General features: G+C 42.2%; 1 protein-coding gene across 4 annotated transcripts in view; it reads left to right on the forward strand.

The window, feature by feature from the left end:
* Positions 1–24,201, forward strand: part of ect2 (epithelial cell transforming 2) — a 242,668-nt gene that overhangs the window by 94,761 nt on the left and 123,706 nt on the right. For 3 of the 4 annotated variants that reach the window (XM_061779805.1, XM_061779804.1, XM_061779807.1), the window contains 2 exons: positions 7,733–7,852; positions 7,985–8,053. The exons of the other annotated variant lie outside the window; for it this stretch is intronic. In XM_061779805.1, coding sequence (XP_061635789.1) covers positions 7,733–7,852; positions 7,985–8,053 — 189 coding nt within the window. The remainder of the gene's footprint in view (positions 1–7,732; positions 7,853–7,984; positions 8,054–24,201) is intronic. 4 annotated transcript variants of the gene reach the window in all.

Below are 24,201 nucleotides of genomic sequence, written 5' to 3' on the forward strand. Positions count from 1 at the left end.
TTCTTCTTAACATAAATACTTAAGTAAAAGTAAAAGGTTTCATGCTTTCATACTACTCTGACAAGTACAATGTATTGAAAATGTTACTTGAGTAAATGTAACGGAGTAAATGTAGCGCGTTACTACCCACCTCTGATTATCATTGACTGTAACATGGGTGCTAATCTTATAAGCATGTCCAAACAGTTCCCTCTGCTGGTCACTTGTAATATTACAGTTAATTCACTGTATATTACGGTACACCAGCATCGCAGCAGACCCTGATGTGACTATTAGGGATGTCCCAATCCAACTTTTTTACTTTCAATCTGACACTGATATTTCAGCCTTGTTTTGGCAGATACCAACATCAGTCCGATCCGATTTCAGCAATAATCATACATAATTTACTTATTTTGTTGTATGGAATCTTCGAAAAGGACCATAATTAGTAAGAGTAGGTATGAGAAAAACTGACCCATATATTATTAACATATTATTTACATCAAGTAACTGCTGTGTCCTTCTTGACCTCTGAGAAGGCAGTGGGGTGCATGCAATGAGATGCACACTTAGAATAAATAAAGAAAGTAGAAGTCACGATTTAATATTATTATAACTCGTTTTTCACAGTTTGAAGAACATATGCCAGAGGGTATTGTTATATTGCCTGTTTGTATGTGTTAATACAGTGTTTGTGTATCAGTATTCATTATTTTGAGATATACAGTACAGTGGGTATGGAAAGTATTCGGACCCCCTGAAACTTTTGACTCTTTGTTATATTGCAGCCATTTGCTAAAATATTTTAAGGTCATTTTTGTCCTCATTAATGTACAAACAGCACCCCATATTGACAGAAAAAAACAGAATTGTTGAAATTTTTTCAGATTTATTAAAAAAGAAAAACTGAATTATCACACAGCCATAAGTATTCAGACCCTTTGCTCAGTATTTATTAGGAGCAACGTTTTTGCACTAAAACATCCATGAGTCTTTTTGGGAATGATGCAACATGTTTTTCACACCTGGATTTGGGGATCCTCTGACATTCCTCCGAGTAGATCCTCTCCAGTTCTGTCAGGTTGGATGGTGAACATTGGTGGAAAGCCATTTTCAGGTCTCTCCAGAGATGCTCAATTGCGTTTAAGTCAGGGCTTTGGCTGGGCCATACAAGAACAGTCACTAAGTTGTTCTGAAGCCACTCCTTTGTTATTTTAGCTGTGTGCTTAGGGTCATTGTCTTGTTGGAAGGTGAAACTTCGGCCCAGTCTGAGGTCTTGAGCACTCTGGAGAAGGTGTTCGTCCAGGATATCCCTGTACTTGGCCGCATTTATCTTTCCTTCGATTGCAACCAGTTGTCATGTCCCTGCAGCTGAAAAAAAAAAACATAGCATGATGCTGCCACCACCATGCTTCACTGTTGGGACTGTATTGGACAGGTGATGAGCATTGCCTGGTTTTCTCCACACATACCGCTTAGAATTAAGGCTAAACAGTTCTATCTTGGTCTCATCAGACCAGAGAATCTTATTTCTCACCATCTTGGAATCCTTCAGGTGTTTTATAGAAAACTCCAAGCGGGTTTTCATGTGTCTTGCACTGAGTAATGGTTGACTTTCTTGAACTTTCTCCCGACTGCATCTCTGGAGCTCAGCCACAGTGATCTTTGGGTTCTTCTTGACCTCTCACCAAGGCTCTTCTCCCCCGATTGTTCAGTTTGGCCGGGCGGCCAGCTCTAGGAAGGGTTCTGGTCATCTCAAACGTAAAAATCTAAATCTGTAAAAATTTCAACAATTTTTTTTCTTTCAATATAGGGTGCTGTGTGTACATTAATGAGGAAAAAATAAACTTAAATGAATTTAGCAAATGCCTACAATATAACAAAGAGTGAAAAATTTAAGGGGGTCTGAATACTTTCCATACCCAGTGTAAGTGCCATGAATTTGATGCTAATTTGCTTTAGCTCGTCAATGTTTTTTTTTATTTATTGTGTGTTAGCTTTAAGCTAGTGATTTTTGAGAACAAAAACGAAGAATTAAACGAAGGCTGTGATGTGTTTGAACATTTAGTAGGTGTAATTCTTTTGTTATGCAGTTAGTTATACAGTGAACTTCAGCTGGAGTGTCTATAAACAACTTTAAGCAAGCAACATTCACTCTTCTTGCTACTATGTTAGCACCTTAGCAACCTGTTGTTGTGATCACGTGGGTTCTGCATGCCATACGGGGGCTACTGGAAGGGCTGGAGTGGATCATAGAATGGACTGCTTTTATCAGTGGTAAAATGTTCACCATAAAAAGATTTTACATCCAGTCTGATCCGAACCTTGTTTTTTGTTGACAACTGGTCGATTTCCAATCTCAAAGATCGGATTGGGACACCCCTAGTGACTATTGCGCACACGTACATCGCGATGACGATGCTAAACAAATCGTGTAGCCCTAACATCCACCATATCATTCTATTCGACAAATTGGAGAGAAAAGCATTCGCGTCAATATCCATCCTCAGTTGCTCCTCCAAATCCACAGCCATTCCCTCACATTGCTTTGTAGTGGTAATGCGGGAGAATTTCACTACTTTAACTGCATTCAAATCTCTGTTTTATTTTAAAAGTCATCAAAAACGCTTTCTGCTGCCTCGAAAGGCTTCCTGCACAATATCGCCATCTTTGAGTGGCTTCTTGTATTAAGCAAGGATGTGACTGACTCGTTAGGAAGCAATAGTTGCGGCCTTACCTTATCTTCGGAGTTTTAAAATGCCGCTCCAAATTCCCTTCCTTTGCCACCGCCACTGTTGCCTTGCAGATTAAACAAACAGGCTTTCAATGAGTATAAACAAAGAAGAAAAAATCTTCCACTTTGGGTGAAAATCGTAGGTTTTGGCTTTGTTCCCCGCCATGTCAATGTTTGTAGTGTAACCACTTGTTAGCTGCTAAATACTGCTGACCACTGTCAACTTCCTGTCAGGGATTTGCATGCTTAGGTTAAGGGTTATCTAACTTTATCTTTTTTTTAATACTTTTTTGTGGATGTGAAACTGATAGGGTGCGCAGGCTGTAGTATACATTATTACACACATTAGTGGAGAAAAACTCAACTCTAAATTGACTATGACCTCTACAGACAGTCTTTGTAATTTTAACCAAGAGTTAGTTAGGGCTGGACAGCAACACTTTTCTCAAACCGTCAGTAAGAACAATACTCGCACTCTGTTTGCTGTGGTTGACAAGCTCACAACCTCCCCGAATTAGATAGCTCCAGAACTCTTAACAGTAGATAAATGCAATGAATTTGCTCATTTTAGTGAAAAAATACAATACATCAGGTTAAATACTAGCACAAATCAGCAAAATGATAAAATGATACTACATCTGAAGCCACCCAGGAAAAACTCTCTTACCATGTCAGAATTTGATAGTTGACCAAAAAACTGTAAAGAAAATGGTTCAGCAGCTCAAACCATCAACAAGCTGTCTTGACTCAATACCATCTGACTTTTTTAAAGCTACTACAAAGTCTGTGCTCGCTGATTTGCAGCAAATAATCAATTGCTCACTTCAGTCAGGCGAGTTTCCTAAAGCTCTTAAAGTAGCTGCCATTAAGCCTCTTCTAAAAAATAGAACGCTGGACGCTTCCATGTTAGCTAGCTATAGACCCAATCTCAAATCTCCCTTTCATGGCTGAGATTGTTGAGTTATTTTTAATCAACTCAGCTATTTCTTGAACTGAAATAGACTTGTTGACAAATTTCAATCAGGGTTCCGAACTCATCACAGTACAGAGTCTTATCAAAGTGCTAAATAAGGTTGAATACTGACTCGGGAAAGGTGTCAATTCTGGTCTTGTTGGACCTCAGTGTGGCTTTTGATATGGTAGATCATAATATACTGCTGAACAGGTTCTAAACGTGGGTAGGACTAAATGGAACAGTCCTTAAATGGTTCATGTCCTACCTGGAGGAAAGGAGTTATTTTGTAACCATTGGAAGTGTTCAATCTCATCGAATGGCAATGATCTATGGGCTCCCTCAAAGGTCAGTTCTTGGACCCCTACTGTTCAGCCTGTATATGCTACCCTTGGGTCAAATTCTTCAGAACTTTAATTTTGACTATCATAGCTATGGAATATAAACCCAGTAGGGCTCTGATATCGACAGACTCAGGTCAAATAGTGGAGCACAGAGGGCAAAGCAAACATGGCGAAGCAGCATTTACCTATTATGCTGCACACAAATGGAATAAGTTGCCAACAGAAGTGATGTCAGCCCCAAGTGTGCATGTTTTTAAGTCCAGGTTAAAAACTCTTCATTTTCCCATGCTTTTTAGAGCATTGCCACTTTTAAATGATATTTCTTGCACTGTATGCTGTTTTAATTGTATTCTTAAGTTTTTTATTCTCTGTTTTAAATGTTTATAAGCTGTTTTTTTCTTTGTTTTAAATGCTTTTAATCATGTAAAGCACATTGAGTTAACTTGTGTATGAAATGCGCTATATCAATAAATTTGCTTTGCTTTGTATTACAAAATACATAACATGCACCTTCTCTCAAATAGTGGCCTCTGCTCTAAGAGATGCTGTCTTTTAAGTAGTCAATGTGCACCGGAACGAATAAACACCCTCCCCAGATAGAATGATGGGAGCTCATCGCCTGCCACTGAGGGACTTAGGTTCAAGACCCCGACTGGACCATCCGCCAACATCCCCCGGACTCATGGCTGTGGTGTCCTTGAGCAAGACACTGATAACCCGAAATTCTCCCCGGGCGCTTCAGCTGCCCCCTGCTCAAGTGTGTTCCACTAACGTGTATGTGTTCACTGTGATGGGTAAAATACAGAGAACAAATTTTGTGTGCATGCATGCATGTTCATGACAATAAAGGTTATTCTTCTTCTTCTTCAACACCTTTTGGCTAAGCCCCTCTTTGACACGGCAGAGCGATGCAGAGTCTGGAGCAAGCCTGCCTGTTGATTGACATTTTTTCGTCACTCGTGAATGAAAGACACTTGAATTTCACCACGTGGAGTAGTATCTTATCCCCCACCAGGAGAGGGCACGCAACCCTTTGCCAGCTGAAGAACATGGCCTAAGATTTGGAGATGCTAATTCTCATCCCCACTCCGCTGCGTACATTTACAGTGAGACATGAAGATCACAGCTTGATGAAGCCAACAGAATCACATGCAACAAGCAGACGCAATACTGGGCTCATTGAACTGTACTTTATCAACTTCTCGAGTGTGCCTAGAAATTCTGTCCATAAAGGTAATGAACAGAATGTGACGAAGGACTGCTTTGGCTGAATCCCACCCTCACTTTGAATGAATGTAACTTACTCCCGGCAGTGCATACCAAACTCTGACAGCGTTACCTTATCCTCCCTGAGCACACCCCAGGACTCCTCAGTTGACATGCTCAAACGCCTCCTCTCTGTCCACAAAGCACATGTAGACTCATACTTCCTATGGACACACTTTCCTCCTCTCCTTTGTCTTCAACCCACAGTAGCTACTTTTTCAACGGCGCTGCTGCCTGGAAATTGTAAATCTATCCGACCCTGCTTTGCAGTATTGGCCCTACGTGAAAGCCTATATAGAGCTGGTGTTCAAGAGAGAGCTACCAGATCGGAAGACTCCATCATTTAAGGTTGTGAAGAATAGTACATATGATCCTCTTTCTATCCCAAAAGTGATTCTCTTCAACAGGTCCCCATCGTAAAGCTGAACCATACATACTATAAGCTTATGTAACCCTTCTTCTACACTCATGTGCATATTACAAAACAACTGTTAATATTATAATAATCTCTGGAGCAAGACAATATAACCACAGCTACCTGGATGACCAGAGGAGGGCTGCAGAACAAGAAAAACTGGGGTAAGAGAATAGTCCTTATAGATGAGCTGGATGAGCTTTAAAGAATGAAGCCTGGAGCAGAGAGTGACATTGCTGGGCTGGAGAATGCAGCTAATGTGTTTGCTGATCACTTTAGAGTTATGACCATTGTATCACTCTTACCGCATTACTGTTCACTTGACAACTCTCTGCATCATTTGCAGAATTGTCATTGTATCAGTATTACCGCTGTCACAGATGTGGTTTCGCCAGATAGCACCATGACCCCCAATCTCGGATGGGGCGGCATCCCTGTCTCCGCTCCCCCGCTGAGACAGACTGTCACGGGGATGCCTGGTTTATCTCACACGGACGTTAAATGAATTACCAGCCAGTCTGAAAGAGCTCATCAAAAGCAGAGACCAGAAATCCTGACTTCTCAACTTAAATTAATTAACAGTTACCCCAGAAACCTGGGCTTCCAGTCATCATAAGACCCCCTGTGTGTGCAGGGTTCAAGATACAGACCCAAAAGGTTTGAAAATCCGCTGGGCCCGCATGACAAGGTAAAGGTTCAAAGGACCATTTACACTTTGAAATGCAACTCAAGACCTCTGGGACAATGGATGGAGCCCAGTGACACCCACTGGCTGTGGAGGGTCACTGCTAACGGCGACAACATTTCCGGACCAGCTTCCCCGAATTTGAATGTTGTGTGACATTTTTAAGAACTTTGCATGAATGCTCCCAGGGCCTACCACCACACCAATGTCACTAGTGATTGTATTTCTCTGAATTGGAATGTGCTGGTTAAATTTGTTTGTCAACCGAATATGCTTGTGTTTATCTCAAAACGATCACAGAAATGTTATACAAACAAGTGTTATTAGCCAGTACATGAAGTTGAAACACTCATTGCAGCGATTAAACAGGGTGTGCGTGACAATGCAAAGCTGGAAACCGGTTTCTTTATCTTAGATCCAAGAATTGTTATTTCATCCCACTGGTTTTAAACCACAAAATAATTCGCTGTTGTGCATAAAAGGCCGAAGCTCCTTTGTCGCGCGCTCGGTCTCCCTCGTTCGTTCAACCTTGCCGAAGAAGCTGTAGCAACCTTCAAATTATGAGACAGGTTTTTTCATCACTTTTTTTCCTAAGGGTTTACACCTCTAAAAAGAGACGTGGTGCACCTTTTCGAGATAAAATAGTCTGATTTTAACGTTAAAACAAAAATCGGACTAACCAGGAAGTGAACGCAGATTAATTTCTCAAATAAATTCCGTTTTATCCCAAATCCATATACGCTACACCCCACTACTACTCACTTTAAATTGCTTGATGACTGCATCATTTGCACAATGGTCGGTATATCTATTACCGCACTACTGGTCATGTTACATTTGCTTAATGACTCTCTTTACTTATGTTTATTTCCTGAATGTCTATTTTTGTCATAGTAGCTGGTTCACCGGAGAAAATGTGTTTTAATATACTTGACCAATAAAGATATTTCTGATTCAATTTCATTGTGATTATTTTATAATTGTGCTGGTATATACCTGTAAAGTGAAATTGTGAAACTGACTTTGTTGTCCGAATACTCTGGGACCGAATTCTAATCAAGAATATTTTTGGAGTTGAAATTTGTTACCGAACTTGAAAGTTCCTAAACTGATAGCCCAATTAAATTGGAATGGTGGCCCATGATCTCTGTGGTCCATCATCCTGGAGCACACAACAAAAAGAAGGCAGTAATAGCATATCAATGGATCTATCTGAACATGCTAGATAGGTGATTGGGACATTGTCGTACTGTATGACTGAGTAATGTTTTGAATACACCTGAAGTTAAATTTTTGATGAATGAATTGTTTGGCTTAATAATCAAAGATTATATCCTTTTTGTCATATTTGCAGCTTTTCAAGCTTCCGTTAGAAAAAGATGGTCAGGTGGGTGGACCTATCCTGGCCCCAGAAGAAATTAAGACAATATTTGGAAGCATCCCTGATATCTATGAGGTTCACACCAAAATAAAGGTTGTGTGCGCTCAGATACTCTATTTCTGTCACAATAATTTTTTACCAAATTCCTCTTTGTTGTAATCATTGAAGATTAATTGATTAACTGTGTGATTTATTAATTTATTTATTCTCTCCCCCCCCTCCCAGAGTGACCTTGAGGACCTTCTCAGAGCTTGGTCAGAAGAAAAGAGTGTAGGAGATATTATCCTTAAATATGTAAGAGCAAATTTATTTGTTGTACTCATGGTTCAGCACATTTGGGGGTAAAAAAAAACAAAAAACCCTCTATATATAGACACAGAGACCCTTTACAAAAAATTTGAATATGGAAAAGTTTATTTCAATAATTCCATTCAAAATGTTAGGGCCCACAATTGAAACAATTTTAAGTATTTATTTATTTTTACATAATTTGGGCTTCCAGCTCATAAAACCCACAAAATCAGGAATTCAAAAAATTAGAATACCGTGAAGAAGTCGCCATTTACTTCTCAGTTTTGTAGGAAAAAAAAAAAGGAATGAGGGTCACATTAAATCAATCAAAATATGGTACTTTCAAAAAGATACGTTAATCAATACTTGGTTGGGAATCCCTTTGCTTTAATCACTGCCTCGATGCGCCGTGGCATTGAGGCAATCAGCCTGTGACATTGCCTGGGAGTTATGGAAGCCCAGATTTCCTTGATGCTTTCTGTCAGTTCTTATTTGTTTCTGGGTCTGGTGCCCCTCATTGTCCTCTTGATAATACCCCGTAGATTCTCAATGGGGTTTAGGTCTGGCGAGTTGGCTGGCCAGTCAAGCACTGTGATGGCATGGGCATCAAACCAAGTTTTGGTGCTTCTGGCGGTATGGAGGGTGGCCAGGCCCTGCTGGAAGATGAAATCTCCATCTCCATACAGATCCTCAGCAGAAGGAATCATGAAGTCCTCTAAAATAGTGGTAGACTATTGTGGTGACCTTGGCTTTAAGAAAGCAGTGTTACCAACACCTGGACTGGCCATTGCACCCCAAATCATGACTGACTGTGGATATTTCACACTGGAGCTCAAACAGCTTGGGTTCTGTTCTTCACCCGTCTTCCTCCAAACCCTTGGACCTTAATTCCCGAATGAAAGGCAGACTTTACTTTCATCAGAAAAAGGACCTTGGACCACTGGCCAACAGTCCAGTCCTCCTTCTTCTTGGCCCAGTTGAGACGCTTCCTACGTTGGCTCAGGCTCAGAAGTGGCTTTACCCGAGGAACCTGACAGTTGTAGCCCATCTCCCGGATTCGTCTGAATGTGGTGGTTTTTGAAGCTGACTCCCGCCTCATTCCACTCTTTCTGAATCTCTGATAGATTCTTGAATCTTCTCTGTTTGATAATCCGCTGAAGCCCACGGTCAACTCGTTGGCTGGTGCATCATCTTCTGCCACATTTTGTCCTTCCACTAGACTTTCCATTGATATGCTTGGACACAGCACTCTGTGTACAGCCAGCCTCCTTAGCTATGAACTTTTGTGGCTTACCCATCCTATGGAGGGTAGCAATGATGGTCTTCTGGCCAGTCGTTAAGTATGCAGTCTTCCCCATATTGAACTCAACTGAAACAATTGAACCAAACTGAAGCAATTTAATGACACCTGGGGAAACCTGTGCAGGTGCTTTGAGTTTAGTAAATGGTTAGTGTGTGACACTCATTTTATAACATTTATGTCCTGCAAAAGTTTGGCTGATTTCTTTACAGTATTCAAATTTTCCAAATTTCTGATTTCGGGGGTTTTGTGAGCTGGAAGCCCAAATTATGTAAAATAAATAAATATATATCTATATAAACAAATAAATGGAATTGTTTAAATTGGGGGCCTTGAATCTATAGTCCATGAAAGTTAAACTTTTTGAATGGAATTATGGAAATTAATAAAATTTTCCATGATATTTTAATTATTTGGGAAGGGTCTGTATATAATAGAATAGTTTTGTTTTTCTTACCATTCAAAAACAGCATTTTAAGTTCACTTGGGTTATATTTGTCTATTTACATTTGATTGATGATCTTACACAAAGTGGGGAAACTCTGCAAAAAATAAGAATTGGAGAACTGGGCCAATAATTTTTCACGGCACTGTGGCCACCCTAAAGCACACCTGTGCAATAATCATGCTGTCTAATCAGCATCTCGATATGCCACTCACACCTGTGAGGTGGAATGGATTATCTCGACAAAGGAGAAATGCTCACTTACACAGATTTATACAGATTTGTGAACAATATTTGAGGGAAATGGCCTTTTGTGTATGTAGAAAAAGTTTTAGATCTTGGGAGTCCAGCTCACGAAAAACGAACTGGGAGTGTGTGGCAGGTGGGTGGGACTACAGCTCCCTCATTGAAGATTTCTTCCATAATAACATGGGGAAATTCTTATTCAGGGTTTTTTTCTTTTGTCTGTTTTTCTAATTCATTGGTTGATTTTGACATAAAAGACCGATATAGAGAATATTTTTCTGTTCTGAAAAAAAATCTGTCATTTAAAATATGCATTGCTCTGTTAGCCACTTTGTTGCACATTTCTTTTAATAATTTTTTTTGCCTCACTCACGTGATCACCAGCGAGGTATTTCTAATTTTTGTTAGTCTAATTAACAAAGAGCAAAAATAAAATAAATGAAGATGCATACAGTGCCTCCCTTAGTTGCATTGCGTGGCACACAGTCAATGACGGTTGCACAATGATTTTGATCATGATCTTTCTGCTTATCCATGAAAAGTGCTTCCGAACACTATCTTTAGCAGTTTCTCTTTTTATATTGGGTGCCATTCTGACTGTTTAGGCCTTTGTTTACTTGTTTAGATTCATAATAAAAGATTCATAATGTTGCAGCTGCTGGTCGTATCTGATCGGCTGAATGTGCATAGACGCCAGAACCTCCGCCTGGCAATGCCTCTGTGTCGAGCTATTTTGCCGTGATTACGCCAACAGTAACTGTTCGTTGTTTTAATTAAAGAGACACGACTATTCAATAAATAACATACTCTCAATAGTATTTTTGAAGAAAATAAAATGATTTCTGAAAAAAAAGAAACTCTATTAGATGTTTGATTCGATGATCGAGGATGAAGTAAATGGAGAGGAAAATCACAACTGTCGTTCTTGGCAGTTTGTGACTGCGCGACTGACCAATGGACACTACCTGTCCTTGACAATTCACGATATTGACGGAGATTTTTAAATAAAAAGTCGGTGCGTGCAGCCACATGTTATTGCCTTTTATGCATAAATGTATTTGCTTCCATTAAGTTGAAATTCGTGATTGCACTATTTAACAGATGTGCTATTATTATTATTTATTATTATTCAGTTTGTTCTAGCTAAAGTAAAATTATTTTGGGTACATTTATTTTGTAATATTTATCATTTATTTTTATTGAATCATTTTAAACTGAAAACGTTCATTAAAAAGTAGTGCAATAAAACTAAAGATTTTTCCCTAACATGAGGTGTATAGTCCTGATTTACAATATTGATCAAAATAATAGTGATTATTATTTTGGCCAGAATTGTGCAGCCCAACTCTGACAAGATCAGAGGTTGACAACTTTCAAGATGCAAAACACACCCTGCGGAGGAGACTCATTTCGGCCGCTTGTAGCCAGGATCTTGTTCTTTCGGTCACAACCCACAGCTCGTGACCATAGGTGAGGGTACGAACGTAGATTGACCGGTAAATTGAGAGGTTCACCATAACGGACTAATACAAAGACCGCATCACTGCAGGCGCTGCACCAATCTGCCTGTCGATCTCCCGTTCCATTCCAAGTTATTTTTAATCAACTCAGCAATTTCTTGAACTTAAATGGACGTTTTGACACATTTCAATCAGGGTTCCGAACTCATCACAGTACAGAATCTGCTCTTATCAAAGTGCTAATTGATATAAGGTTGAATACTGACTCGGGAAAGGTGTAAATTCTGGTCTTGTTGGACCTCCGTGTGGCTTTTGATACGGTAAATCATAATATACTGCTGAACGGGTTGTAAACATGGGTAGGATTAATGGAACAGTCCTTAAATTGTTCAGGTCCTACCTGGAGGAAAGGAGTTATTTTGTAACCATTGGAAGTGTTCAATCTCATCGAATGGCAATCAACTATGGGGTCCCTCAAGGGTCAGTTCTTGGACCCCTCCTGTTCAGTCTGTGTATGCTACCCTTGGGTCAAATTCTTCAGAACTTTAATTTTGACTATCGTACCGATGCAGATGACACAGAGTTATATCTAACAGTGTCTCCAGATGACTACAGTTCATTTACGGTGTTGTGTCCCTGTCTAAAACAGATAAATATCTGGATGAGCCAAAATGTTCTTCAAAATTGAGATAATTGTTTTTGTAATAAAGAAAAGAGAATTGGTGTGACCTGCAGTCACTCTCTTTAAAAACCAAAGACCAAGTCCGAAACCTTGATGTTTTGATAGATTTTTTACCATCTGAAGAACATATCCAGAGTGAAGGCTTGCATGTGTCAAGCAGACCAGGAGAAGCTCATCCATGCTTTTATCTCAAGTAGACTTGGCTATTGTAATGGTCTTCTGACTGGACTCCCTAAAAAGAGCATTAAACAGCTGCAGCTCATTCAGAATGCTGCGGCTCAGGTTCTGGCCAGAACAAAGAGGTCAGAGTATATTACTCCAATTCTTTACACTGGCTTCCAGTCAGCTTTAGAATAGATTTTAAAGTTCTGCTACTGGTCTATAAATGACTAAACGGTTTAAGTCCTGAATACATGAATGAAAGGCTCATAGAATATAAACCCAGTAGGGCTCTGAGATCGACAGACTTGGGTCAAATAGTGGAGCACAGAGTCCAAAGCAAACATGGTGAAGCAGAATTTAGCTATTATGCTGCACATAAATGGAATAAATTGCCAACAGAAGTGACGTCAGCCCCAACTGTGCATGTTTTTAAGTCCAGGTTAAAAACCCTTCTTTTTTTCCCATGCTTTTCAGAGCATTTCCACATTTAAATATTTCTTGCCCTGTGTGCTGTTTTTTTTTCCTCTTTGTTTTAAATTTTTATAAGATGTTTTTCTTTTTTTTTTTTTTTAAATGCTTTTAATCATGTAAAGCACATTGAGTTACCTTGTGTATGAAATGCGCTATGTAAATACATTTGCTTTGCTTTGCTTCTTTAGTATTTGGGATGTAATATTGTCTCAATGGTGGCTCAGTAAACGTGAACGATGTATTAAAATTGTCCACACATTCCAGAGTTAGACGTTTTTCTGCCAAGAGGCCTGCAATCAGGTTGTTCGAATTACTCGAGTTAATCTACGTCACGAGTGAAGATCTCCGCCTTCCCTTTCCTCTCCCGAGCTAGCGGGACATCACAACCACGTGTGCTCTCACAAGTGGATCTTCTACACGGTGTCAATCAATCAGAGGAAATGGCGCGGTCTTAGTCAAATATGGACAGAACATATACAAAACTGGGTCAAACAGAAGTAGCTGTCAGAGGGGCCTGTTCTGGACATTCGTATGACAAAACCAATGTTTTTTTTTTATTTAAATGAAATTGACACTTTGTTACCAAGTCCATGTTAGAGAGTCACTCTAGTTAAGCATAAATAGCCAAAATACGGGACCTTTAAAGTTATCCACCCTCGCAATCTCTTCACCTTGTAGCCTCAGTCTTCTCCCTCCCCCGCTCTCATTCTTGCACAGATTCTGTTTTGGTTCAGCTAATCTTCATTCCTCTCCTTTCCAATGAATGCCTCCACTTTTCTAAATGTTTTCCTTAACATTTTCACTTTGTTATATTGCAGCCATTTTCTAAAATCATTAAGTAATTTTTTTTCCTCAATGTACACACAGCACCCCATATTGGCAGAAAAAACGGAATTGTTGAAATTTCTGCATATTTATTAAAAAAGAAAAACTGAAATATCACACAGTGATAAGTATTCAGACCCTTTGCTGTGACACATATATTTAAGTCAGGTGCTGTCCATTTCTTCTGATCATCCTTGAGATGGTTCGACACCTTCATTGGAGTCCAGATATGTTTCATTATACCGATTGGACTTGATTACAAAAGGCACACACCTGTCTATATAAGACCTTACAGCTCACAGTGCATGTCAGAGCAAATGAGAATCATGAGGTCAAAGGAACTGCCTGAAGAGCTCAGAGACAGAATTGTGGCAAGGCACAGATCTGGCCAAGGTTAAAAAAGAAATGCTGCTGCAAGGTTCTTTAGAGCACAGTGACCTCCATAATCCTTAAATGGAAGCCGTTTGGGACGACCAGAACCCTTCTTAGAGCTGGCCGTCTGGCCAAACTGAGTAATCGGGGGAGAAGAGCTTTGGTGAGAGAGGTAAAGAAGAAACCAAAGATCACTGGCTGAGCTCCAGAGATGCAATCGGGTGATGGGAGAAAGTTCTAGAAAGTCAACCATCACTGCAGCCCTCCACCAGTCGGGGCTTTATGGCAGAGTGGCCTGACGGAATCCTCTCCTCAGTACAAGACACATGAAAACCTGCATGGAGTTTGCTCCAAAAAAACCTGAAGGACTCCAGGATTGTGAGAAATACTCCCAAGATTGTAAGAAATGAGATTCTCTGGTTGATGACACCAAGATAGAATTTTATGTCCTTAATTCTAAGCAGTATGTGTGGAGAAAACCAGGCAATGCTCATCTGTCCAATACAGTCCCAACAGTGAAGCATGGTGGTGGCAGCATCATGCTGTGGGGGTGTTTTTCAGCTGCAGGGACATGACGACTGGTTGCAATCGAAGGAAAGATAAATGCGGCCAAGTACAGGGAACACCTTCTCCAGACTGCTCAGGACCTCAGACTGGGCCGAAGGTTCACCTTCCAACAAGACAATGACCCTAAGCACACAGCTAAAATAACAAAGGAGTGGCTTCATAACAACTCTGTGACTGTCCACCAATGTTCACCATCCAACCTGACAGAACTGGAGAGGATCTGCAAGGAGGAATTGCAGAGGATCCCCAAATCCAGGTGTGAAAAACTTGTTGCATCATTCCCAAAAAGACTCATGGATGTTTTAGCGCAAAAGCGTGCTTCTAATAAATACTGAGCAAAGGGTCTGAATACTTATGGCTGTGTGATATTTCAGTTTTTCTTTTTTAATAAATTTGCAAAAAATTCAACAATTCGGTTTTTTTCTGTCAATATGGAGTGCTGTGTGTACATTGAGGAAAAAATTAACTTAAATTGATTATAGCAAATGGCTGCAATATAACAGAGAAAAATTTTAGGGGGTCCAAATACTTTCCGTACCCACTGTATGTCCTGCACTGTTCTAAAATACTTCTGTGGCAGTCCAGACTTCTGCATGCAGTACCACAATTCCTCTCTGGGTACTCTGTCATCGGCTTTCTCTAGATCTACAACGACACAATGTAACTCCTTCTGACCTTCGCTGTACTTCTCCAGCAACACCCTCAAGGCAAACATTGCATCTGTGGTACTCTTCTGAGGCATGAAACCCTACCAATTCTCGCAAATACTCACTTCTGTCCAGCCTCCACTACTATTTTCCCTCTTTCAACTTTATTCCTCTATAGTTGCCACAGCTCAGCACATCGTCCTTTTTCTTAAAAATGTGCGGCAGCACACTTTTCCATCTTACCTCAGGTACCCGGTAGAATTCTGTTTAACAACCTGGCCAAAAACTCCACAGCCACCTCTCCTCGATGCTTCCATACCTCCACAGGTATGTCATCAGGTCTAACTGCCTTTCCATTTTTCATCCTCTTTAGTGCATTTCTAACTTCCCCTTTATCATTGCTACTTCCTAGTTTATCAAACTTGCCTTTTCTACTCTTCCTTCTCTCTCATTTTCCTAATTCATCAACTCCTGAGTATTCTTTCCATCTATCCAGCACACTACTGGCACCAGTCAACGTATTTGCAGCTCTATCCTTATCCACCCTAACCTGCTGCACATCCTTCCCATCTCTATCTGCCTGTCTGGCCAACCTCTTTCTCCCCTTCTTTAGTGTCCAACCTGGCATGCATGTCTTGATATGCCTCTTGTTTGGCACTACGTCGCATCTCCATGTATTCTTCTTGTCGGTCCTCTCAATGTCCCACTTCTTCTTAGCTAACCTCTTTCCTTGTATGATTTCCTATACTTTGAGGTTCCACCTCCAAATCTCCTTCTCCCCTCTCCTATCAGAAAATACACCAGGTACTCCTGCTTGTCTCGCTGATCACCTTGGCTGTGGTGGTCCAGTCTTCTGGAAGCGCCTCCTGTCCACCGAGAGCCTTTCTCACTTCTTCTCGAAAAGCCGCACAACACTCTTCCTTTCTCAGCTTCCAACACATGGTTCTATGCTCTGCCTTTGTCCTATTAATCTTCCTCCCCACCATCAGTCATCTTTCACAGCACCATCCTATGCTGTGGAGCCACACTCTCCCCTTCCACTACCTAACAGTCAGTAACCTCCTTCAGATTACGCCGCCTGCACAAGATGTAATTCACCTGCGTGCTTCTACCTCTGCTCTTGTAGGTCACCCTGTGTTCCTGACTCTTCTGAAAGAAAGTGTTCACTACAGCCATTTCTATCCTTTTTGCAAAGTCTACCACCATCTATTCCTCCAAGTTCACTTCTTTATCACCTCTGTTTCCTTCACCAACATTTCCATTACAGTCTGCACCAATCAATACTCTCTCTCTGTCTGGGATGCTCAGAACTACTTCATCTAGTTCTTCCCAGAATTTCTCTTTCACCTCTCAGTCAAATCCTTCCTGTGGGGCATCGGCACTAATTACATAACACCCTCAAATTCAAGTTTCAGCCTCGTCACTCGATCTGACATGCTTCACCTCCAGGACATTCTTAACTAACTCTTCCTTTTAGGTAACCCTGACTCAATTTCTCTTCCCATCTACACCATTGTAAAATAATTTGAACCCTACCCCTGTGCTTCTAGCCTTACTGTCTTTCCACCTGCTCTCCTGGCCGCACAATATAGCTAACTTTCTGCTACTCATCATGTCATCCAACTCCCAAGCTTTTCCTGTCATAGTCCCAACATTCAAAGTCCCCACATTCAGTTTTAGAAACCGCTTTCCACCTCTCCTTCGTCTTTGACCCACATTAGCTAAATTTAACCTTCCCTGTAGGTTAACACAGACTGTGAAGGAAGGTGTTAATCCAGGCCACGACCAATCCGGTATGGAATTCTTTCGATGAACCCTCATATTTGTAAGTTTTAAGCCAGATGCCCTTCCTGACACAACCCTCTACGTTTATCTGGGCTTGGGACCGGCCTACAGTTTGCACTATGATTTCCAATAACAATTTGAAATGTGGACTCGTCAGACCACAGCACACTTTTACAATTTGTGTCAGTTCATCTTAGATGAGCATGGGCCAAGAGAAGTCAGCAGCGTTTCTGGGTGCTGTTGATATATGGTTTTTGCTGTATGTGGTAGTTTTTTTTTTTTGGTATTTGTTGATCTTCAATATTTCTCTGAAACTGTATAAAGTACCACCCTGTTTCAAACGCTCCACCATCATCCCAGTCCTCAAGGAACCTGCAATCGCGGGTTTGAATGACTACATGGCTGACGCTCTGACATCTGTGGTCATGAAAACCATTGACCGCATCGTGCTGGACCACCTCAAGAGCGTCACAGGACCCCTGCTGGACCCCCTTCAGTTTGCCCACTGAGCAAACAGGTCTGTGGATGACACAGTCAACATGGGACTGTACTTCATCCTAGAACACCTCGCTGGTGCAGGGACCTACGCGAGGATTCTGTTTGTGGACTTCAGCTCTGCGTTCAACACCATCGTCCCTGAAATCCTCTCCTCCAAGCTTCTGCAGCTCAGCGTCTCGCCTGCCGTCTGCCAATGGATTTACAGCTTCCTGACAGGCAGGACACAACAGGTGAGGTTGGGGGACACCACCTCAACCACACACAAGATCGGCACTGGGCCGCCCCAAGGATTTGTTCTCTCTCAACACAAATGACTGCACCTCAACGTACCCGGCTGTCAAACTTTTTTTTAGTTTGCAGACGACACCACAGTCATCGGCCTCATCAAAGACTTTGACGAGTTTGCATATCAACAGGTAGTGGAGCAGCTGGAGCTTTAGTGCGGCCGACACAACCTTGAGCTGAACACGCTCAAGATGGTAGAGATGACCGTGGACTTGAGGTAGCATCCTTCGCTACAGCTGCCCCTCATGCTATCCAACTGCCCAGTGTCAACCATCAAAAACTTCAGGTTCCTGGGAATTACAGTTTCTCAGGATCTGAAGTGGAAGACCAACATCAACTCAATCCTCAAAAAGGCCCAGTAGAGGATGTACTTCCTGCGGCTTCTGAGGATCCATGGCCTGTCACAGGAGCTGTTGAGGCAGTTCTACACAACAGTCATTGAATCAGTCCTGTGTTCATCCATCACAGTCTGGTTTGGTGCTGCCACAAAAAAGGACAAACTCCGACTACAACGGACAATAAGGACTGCCGGAAATATTGTCGGTACCCCCCGACCCACCGTTGAGGACTTGCACGCTGCCAAAACTAAGACGAGCATGCAAAATCCTCTTGGACCCTCCACATCCTGGTCACTACCTCTTCCAGCTCCTTCCCTCAGGTAGGCGCTCTCGAGCAATACAAACTAAAACCAGTAGACATTCCAACAGCTTCATCCCTCATGCCATTTAATTGCTACAGGCAAAGTGATTCTCCTTAGTGTGTTTTTTTGTCTCAAAAGTCTCAAAATGGCTCTCTATTGTTGTACTAGAGTGTTTTTGACATACTTGGCAAATACGTATGGTGGGCAAGTTCTCAATCAAACACGCCAGGTTTGAGTCAGTCTCGTTGCCGTGCGAAAGCTCGAACAACAGCGCAAGCAGACACGTTAGCCCAAGCATCCACAATCCATTCACAACTTGTGGCGTAACTCGCCTGGCGCTGCCTCCTAGTCTTAGTAAAGCTGTGTTCGCCATCTGTCATACATGGGTCCTACGCCGCTCACCTCACTTTGAACGCCCTGTTTACACGGATGTCCAGCGGTTCGTCAAGCCTCCCGGAATGATGGCAAGCCCCGAGTTATTGCACTCAGTCGAATGGTGACTGTAGAGACGCTTCTCCCGATTGTTCTTTGCTCATTAATCCATTGCTCGAGTTGGTCTTCCAACTCGGGCCACCTCGCCTTGTTTCCGCATTTTGTTTTTCTTTTTTTTCCGCGGAAACTCAGCGTCGCCTTCTTGACTTGGCGAAGCTCGTTTTCGTGCTGCCTCCACTTGTGAACCATGGATTCGTTGATCTTGAATTCTCTCGCGGCTGCCCGATTACGATGTTCCTCCGCGTAACTGATAGCTTGCAGTTTAAACTGTGCTTCGTAAGCGTGTCTCTTCGGAGGTGACATTTTCGGGGGTCCTTAGCCAAACCAATGTTTTGCACAATGTACACCCCGGAAATGCTCCCAGTCAGTCAAGCGGTAAAAAAAAATAAAAACATAAAAATCCCGTGCGCTATATACCTACTGGGGGCGTGGCTTTAGCGTCCTACTTCACGCACCCTTCCCCTGTCCTCAGCCATGTCCACGTTTCCTCTGAGCGCTCATCACACAACAACATTTATAGATGTTGGAGCTCGGTGCACACATAAGGCGTGCCACATTATAAAGCGACCAGTCCATTTTGGAGAAAATTTAAGACTTTAAAGTGCGCCTTATGGTCGTGAAAATACGGTATCTTGGTTTAAATAATAATTAATTGCTTAATTAATTTTAATTAAACACAGGAGTCTACTCTCCTACCCGGAGAGTAGACTCCTGTGTTTACTTCAGGGGTAACTCAATGAAAGTTAGAATGTTACAATAAAGGCTATCTTTGTCTTGTATAGGGCACCACGTCTCTTTAAGTATTTATAGTTTTAGGGAAAGTGATTCAATCCTATTTATCAATCTCTGTTCTCGAGAAGGCTTACTACATTCAATAGGGTATTAGTTATCGATTGCACCGGTCAAATCTTGCACTCAAACACACACAGTACACAACAGGAGGTTGAATTAACGAGGAAATTTAATGAAAACTACAGGGAAATTAGGGAAACTGATGCAGAGGGACTTAACTACGAAAAATTACAGGTAAACATTCGTAAATAACAAGATATAGGACAGTTGACAGATGAACTTGTGACATGAGCAGGAAATGAGTGGATGAGTGATGAGCGATGATAAAGCTGGGAATCTTTGTGAACGTTAGTGTAATCCCAAATTGTTATGCACTAATTTGTACTTGGTAAACAGCAAGTTGTACTCACAATGCAGCCCTATGGGGGGCACAAGTCAGTGCAAACTGTAGGCCGGTCCCAAGCCCGGATAAATGCAGAGGGTTGTGTCAGGAAGGGCATCCGGCTTAAAACTTTGCCAAACAAATATGAGCGTTCATCCAAAGAATCCCATACCGGATCGGCCGTGGCCTGGGTTAACAGCGTCCGCCACTGACGCTGTCAACTTGCAGGGTGCCGTTGGAAATTCAGCTACTGTGGGTCAAAGTCAAAGAAGAAGAAGAGGTGGAAAGCAGGTTCTTCGGCAGAAAGAGTAGAGGAAAGCACAGAGCCTAGAACTGAATGTGGGGACTTTGAATGTTGGGACTATGACAGGAAAATCTCGGGAGTTGGTTGACATGATGATTAGGAGAAAGGTTGATAGATTGTGTGTCCAGGAGACCAGGTGGAAAGGCAGTAAGTCTAGAAGTTTAGGGGCAGGGTTTAAATTATTTTACCATAATGTAGATGGGAAGAGAAATGGAGTCGGGGTTATTTTAAAAGAAGAGTTGGCTAAGAATGTCTTTGAGGTGAAAAGAGTATCAGATCGAGTGATTAGGCTGAAACTTGAAATTGAGGGTGTTGTGTGTAATGTGATTAGTGGCTATGCCCCACAGGTAGGATGTGACCTAGAGGTGAAAGAGAAATTCTGGGAGGAGCTAGACGAAGTAGTTCTGAGCATCCCAGACAAAGAGAGAGTCGTAATTGGTGCAGATTGTAATGGACATGTTGGTGAAGGTGATAGGGGTGATGAAGAACTGATGGGTAAGTACGGCATCCAGGAAAGGAACTTGGAGGGACAGATGGTGGTAGACTTTGCAACAAGGATGCAAATGGCTGTAGTGAACACTTTTTTTCAGAAGAGGCACTAACATAGGGTGACCTACAAGAGCGGAGGTAGAAGCACACAGGTGGATTACATCTTGTGCAAACGATGTAATCTGAAGGAGGTTACCAACTGTAAGGTAGTGGTAGGGGAGAGTGTGGCTAGACAGCATAGGATGGTGGTGTGTAAGATGACTCTGGTGATGGGGAGGAAGATTAGGAAGACAAAGGCAGAGAAGAGAACCATGTGGTGGAAGCTGAGACAGGATGAGTGTTGTGCAGATTTTCGGGAAGAGGTGAGACAGGCTCTCGGTGGATGGGAGGAGCTTCCAGAAGACTGGACCACTGCAGCCAAGGTGATCAGAGAGGCATGCAGGAGAGTACTTGGTGTATCTTCTGGCAGGAAAGGAGAGAAGGAGACTTGGTGGTGGAACCTCACAGTACAGGAAATCATACAAGGAAAAAGGTTAGCTTTGAAGAAGTGGGACACTGAGAGGACCGAGGAGAGGCGAAAGGAATACATTGAGATGTGACACAGGGCAAAGGTAGAGGTGGCAAAGGCCAAACAAGAGGCATATGATGACATGTATGGCAGGTTGGACACTAAAGAAGGAGAAATGATCTGTACAGGCTGGCCAGACAGAGGGATAGAGATGGGAAGGATGTGCAGCAGGTTAGGGTGATTAAGGATAGAGATGGAAATATGTTGACTGGTGCCAGCAGTGTGCTAGATAGATGGAAATAATACTTTGAGGAGTTGATGAATGAGGAAAATGAGAGAGAAGGGAGAGTAGAAGAGGGAAGTGGCAATGATTAGTAAGGGGGAAGTTAGAAAGCCATTAAAGAGGATGAAAAATGGAAAAGTGTACTGGTGCCCATTTTTAAGAACAAAGGTGATGTGCAGAGCTGTGGGAACTATAGAGGAATAAAGTTGATGAGACACACAATTAAGTTATGGGAAAGAGTAGTGGAGAAGTGAGTATTTGCGAGCAACAGTATGGTTTCATGCCTAGAAAGAGTACCACAGATGCATTATTTGCCTTGAGGATGAGGTTAGACTTGAATCCCCGTGGACCATGATGTTTGCAGACTACATTGTGATCTGCACTGAAAGCAGGGAGCAGCTGGAGGAACAGTTAGAAAGATGGAGGCATGCACTGGAAAGAAGAGAAATTAACATTAGCCGAAGTAAGACAGAATATATGTGCATGAATGAGAGGGGTGGTGGGAGAAGAGTGAGGCTACAGGGAGAAGAGATAGCAAGAGTGGAGGACTTTAAATACTTGGGGTCAACCGTCCAGAGCAATGGTGAGTGTGGTCAGGAAGCGAAGAAACGGGTCCAAGCAGGTTGGAACGGGTGGAGGAAGGTATCAGGTGTGTTATGTGACAGAAGGGTCTCTGCTAGGATGAAGGGCAAAGTTTATAAAACAGTGGTGAGCCATGATAAGTACGGATAAGAGACAGTCGGACTGAAGAGACAACAGGAAGCAGAGCTGGAGGTGGCGGGAATTTAAGATGTTGAGGTTTGCTCCAGGAGTGACCAGGTTGGATCAAATTAGAAATGAGCTTATCAGAGGGACAGCCAAGGTTAGATGCTTTGGAGACAAAGTTAGAGAGAGCAGACTTCGATGGTTTGGACATGCCCAGAGGAGAAATAGTGAGTATATTGGTAGAAGGATGATGAGGATGGAGCTGCCAGGCAAGAGAGCTAGAGGAAGACCAAAGAGAAGGTTGATGGATGTTGTGAGGGAAGACATGATGGCAGTTGGTGTTCGAGAGGAGGATACAGGAGATAGGCTTACATGGAAAAGGATGACGCGCTGTCGCGACCCCTAACGGGACAAGCCGAAAGGAAAAGAAGAAACAGCAAGTTGTACTCACGTTGGGCAGATCAAGCTAGTCAAGTGGGTTTGTTCTTCCGCTGACTCGACATGACGCCCACAGGTTGATTTGAAGAAAAAGATGGAAAAAAAGGAAAAACAGCAGAGTGCTAAACACAAGAAGGAGGTTGCTTGCCGCACGCTCAGAGGGCATATTGCGCACAAAAATCCTTCCTGCCTGGTTAAACTCACTGGTGACTCAACTCTTAGGCTAGTAGAAGCGTAGTGGAGGAGTTGTGCAGACTGTCTCTGTGACCTGGCCAGTGTTGAAGCGGTTGGGACGGAGGCCTTGTCGAGCCGAGCCCATGTGGCTCTGCCGCCCACCCTCGTGGTGTGGGGGAAGAAGAGAAGGGGGCTTTGGCCGGAGCCCAGTGTAGAGCGTAGCAAGAAAATGAGAGCGAGATAAGGAGAAGAATTGCGGCTTTTGTACCTTTTGGGGAGGGAACAAAGGTCCAGCACGGGAGAATAGACCACACCTCAACTATTTATTTTTACCTTAAGTTTATCTGTGGGTGAAAACCCACTATATCTAAAATAAAAATAATTCCCAGCTTTTGCATTGTCTCACACATAATCTTTAACATATGCAATGATTGTTTTACCCTTTATTTGGTTGAGAAGGTACAGTTGATGTCAATTATGTAACCTTTCGAATCGTCAGAGATAAAACACAATCATATCGTTGTTGTCAAACAGACTTGACAGCAGACCTGTGTAAGAAGAAACAGTCATTAATGACATTATCATGATATACACTTGGAACATTCATGCAGGGTTTGTATGTTTGAAAGCAGGAATTTAACATGAAATATGCAGTCATTGGAATTCAGTTCAGCGGGCGTCGCTCATGTTCTACTAATGATCCCAGAGAGTCCGATGGGAGAGGTCATACTTGAATGTCAACAAAGGGCCTCTGCTAATTCCTCTGGCGGGTTCATGAGGAGGTTGGTTAACTAATAAATCCATTGAGGCCAGGTTAACTAATAGATACATTGTCGTCAATTATTCTGAACTGCCACATCTAGTCATGACCCATCCTCATCTGCCTTAACCCCCAAATGTCTTTGTTTTTATTTTATACAAATGTGATACGTATTTGGGATGGTAATCTCGTGAAATCTGCATAGCCTGCCTGCCCTTCCCCTGATGCAGGAGCCAAACATGTTGCAGTGGGGCGTGTCTTTCCAGGAACAAGCGTGAGATTCCTAATAACTCACCACTGCCATTATTGTTGTTTTGTGGAGCGTGACCTGCAAATACAACATGAATTACACGCAAAGCGCCCCCGACTGGACAGGAGGTGAATCGATCAAGAGGATTTGCTGAATCGATACTGAATTGCGGGGGCAAGAATTGCAATG

This window comes from Phyllopteryx taeniolatus, chromosome 7 (assembly GCF_024500385.1).
Source record: "Phyllopteryx taeniolatus isolate TA_2022b chromosome 7, UOR_Ptae_1.2, whole genome shotgun sequence".
Classification (NCBI taxonomy): Eukaryota; Metazoa; Chordata; class Actinopteri; order Syngnathiformes; family Syngnathidae; genus Phyllopteryx; species Phyllopteryx taeniolatus.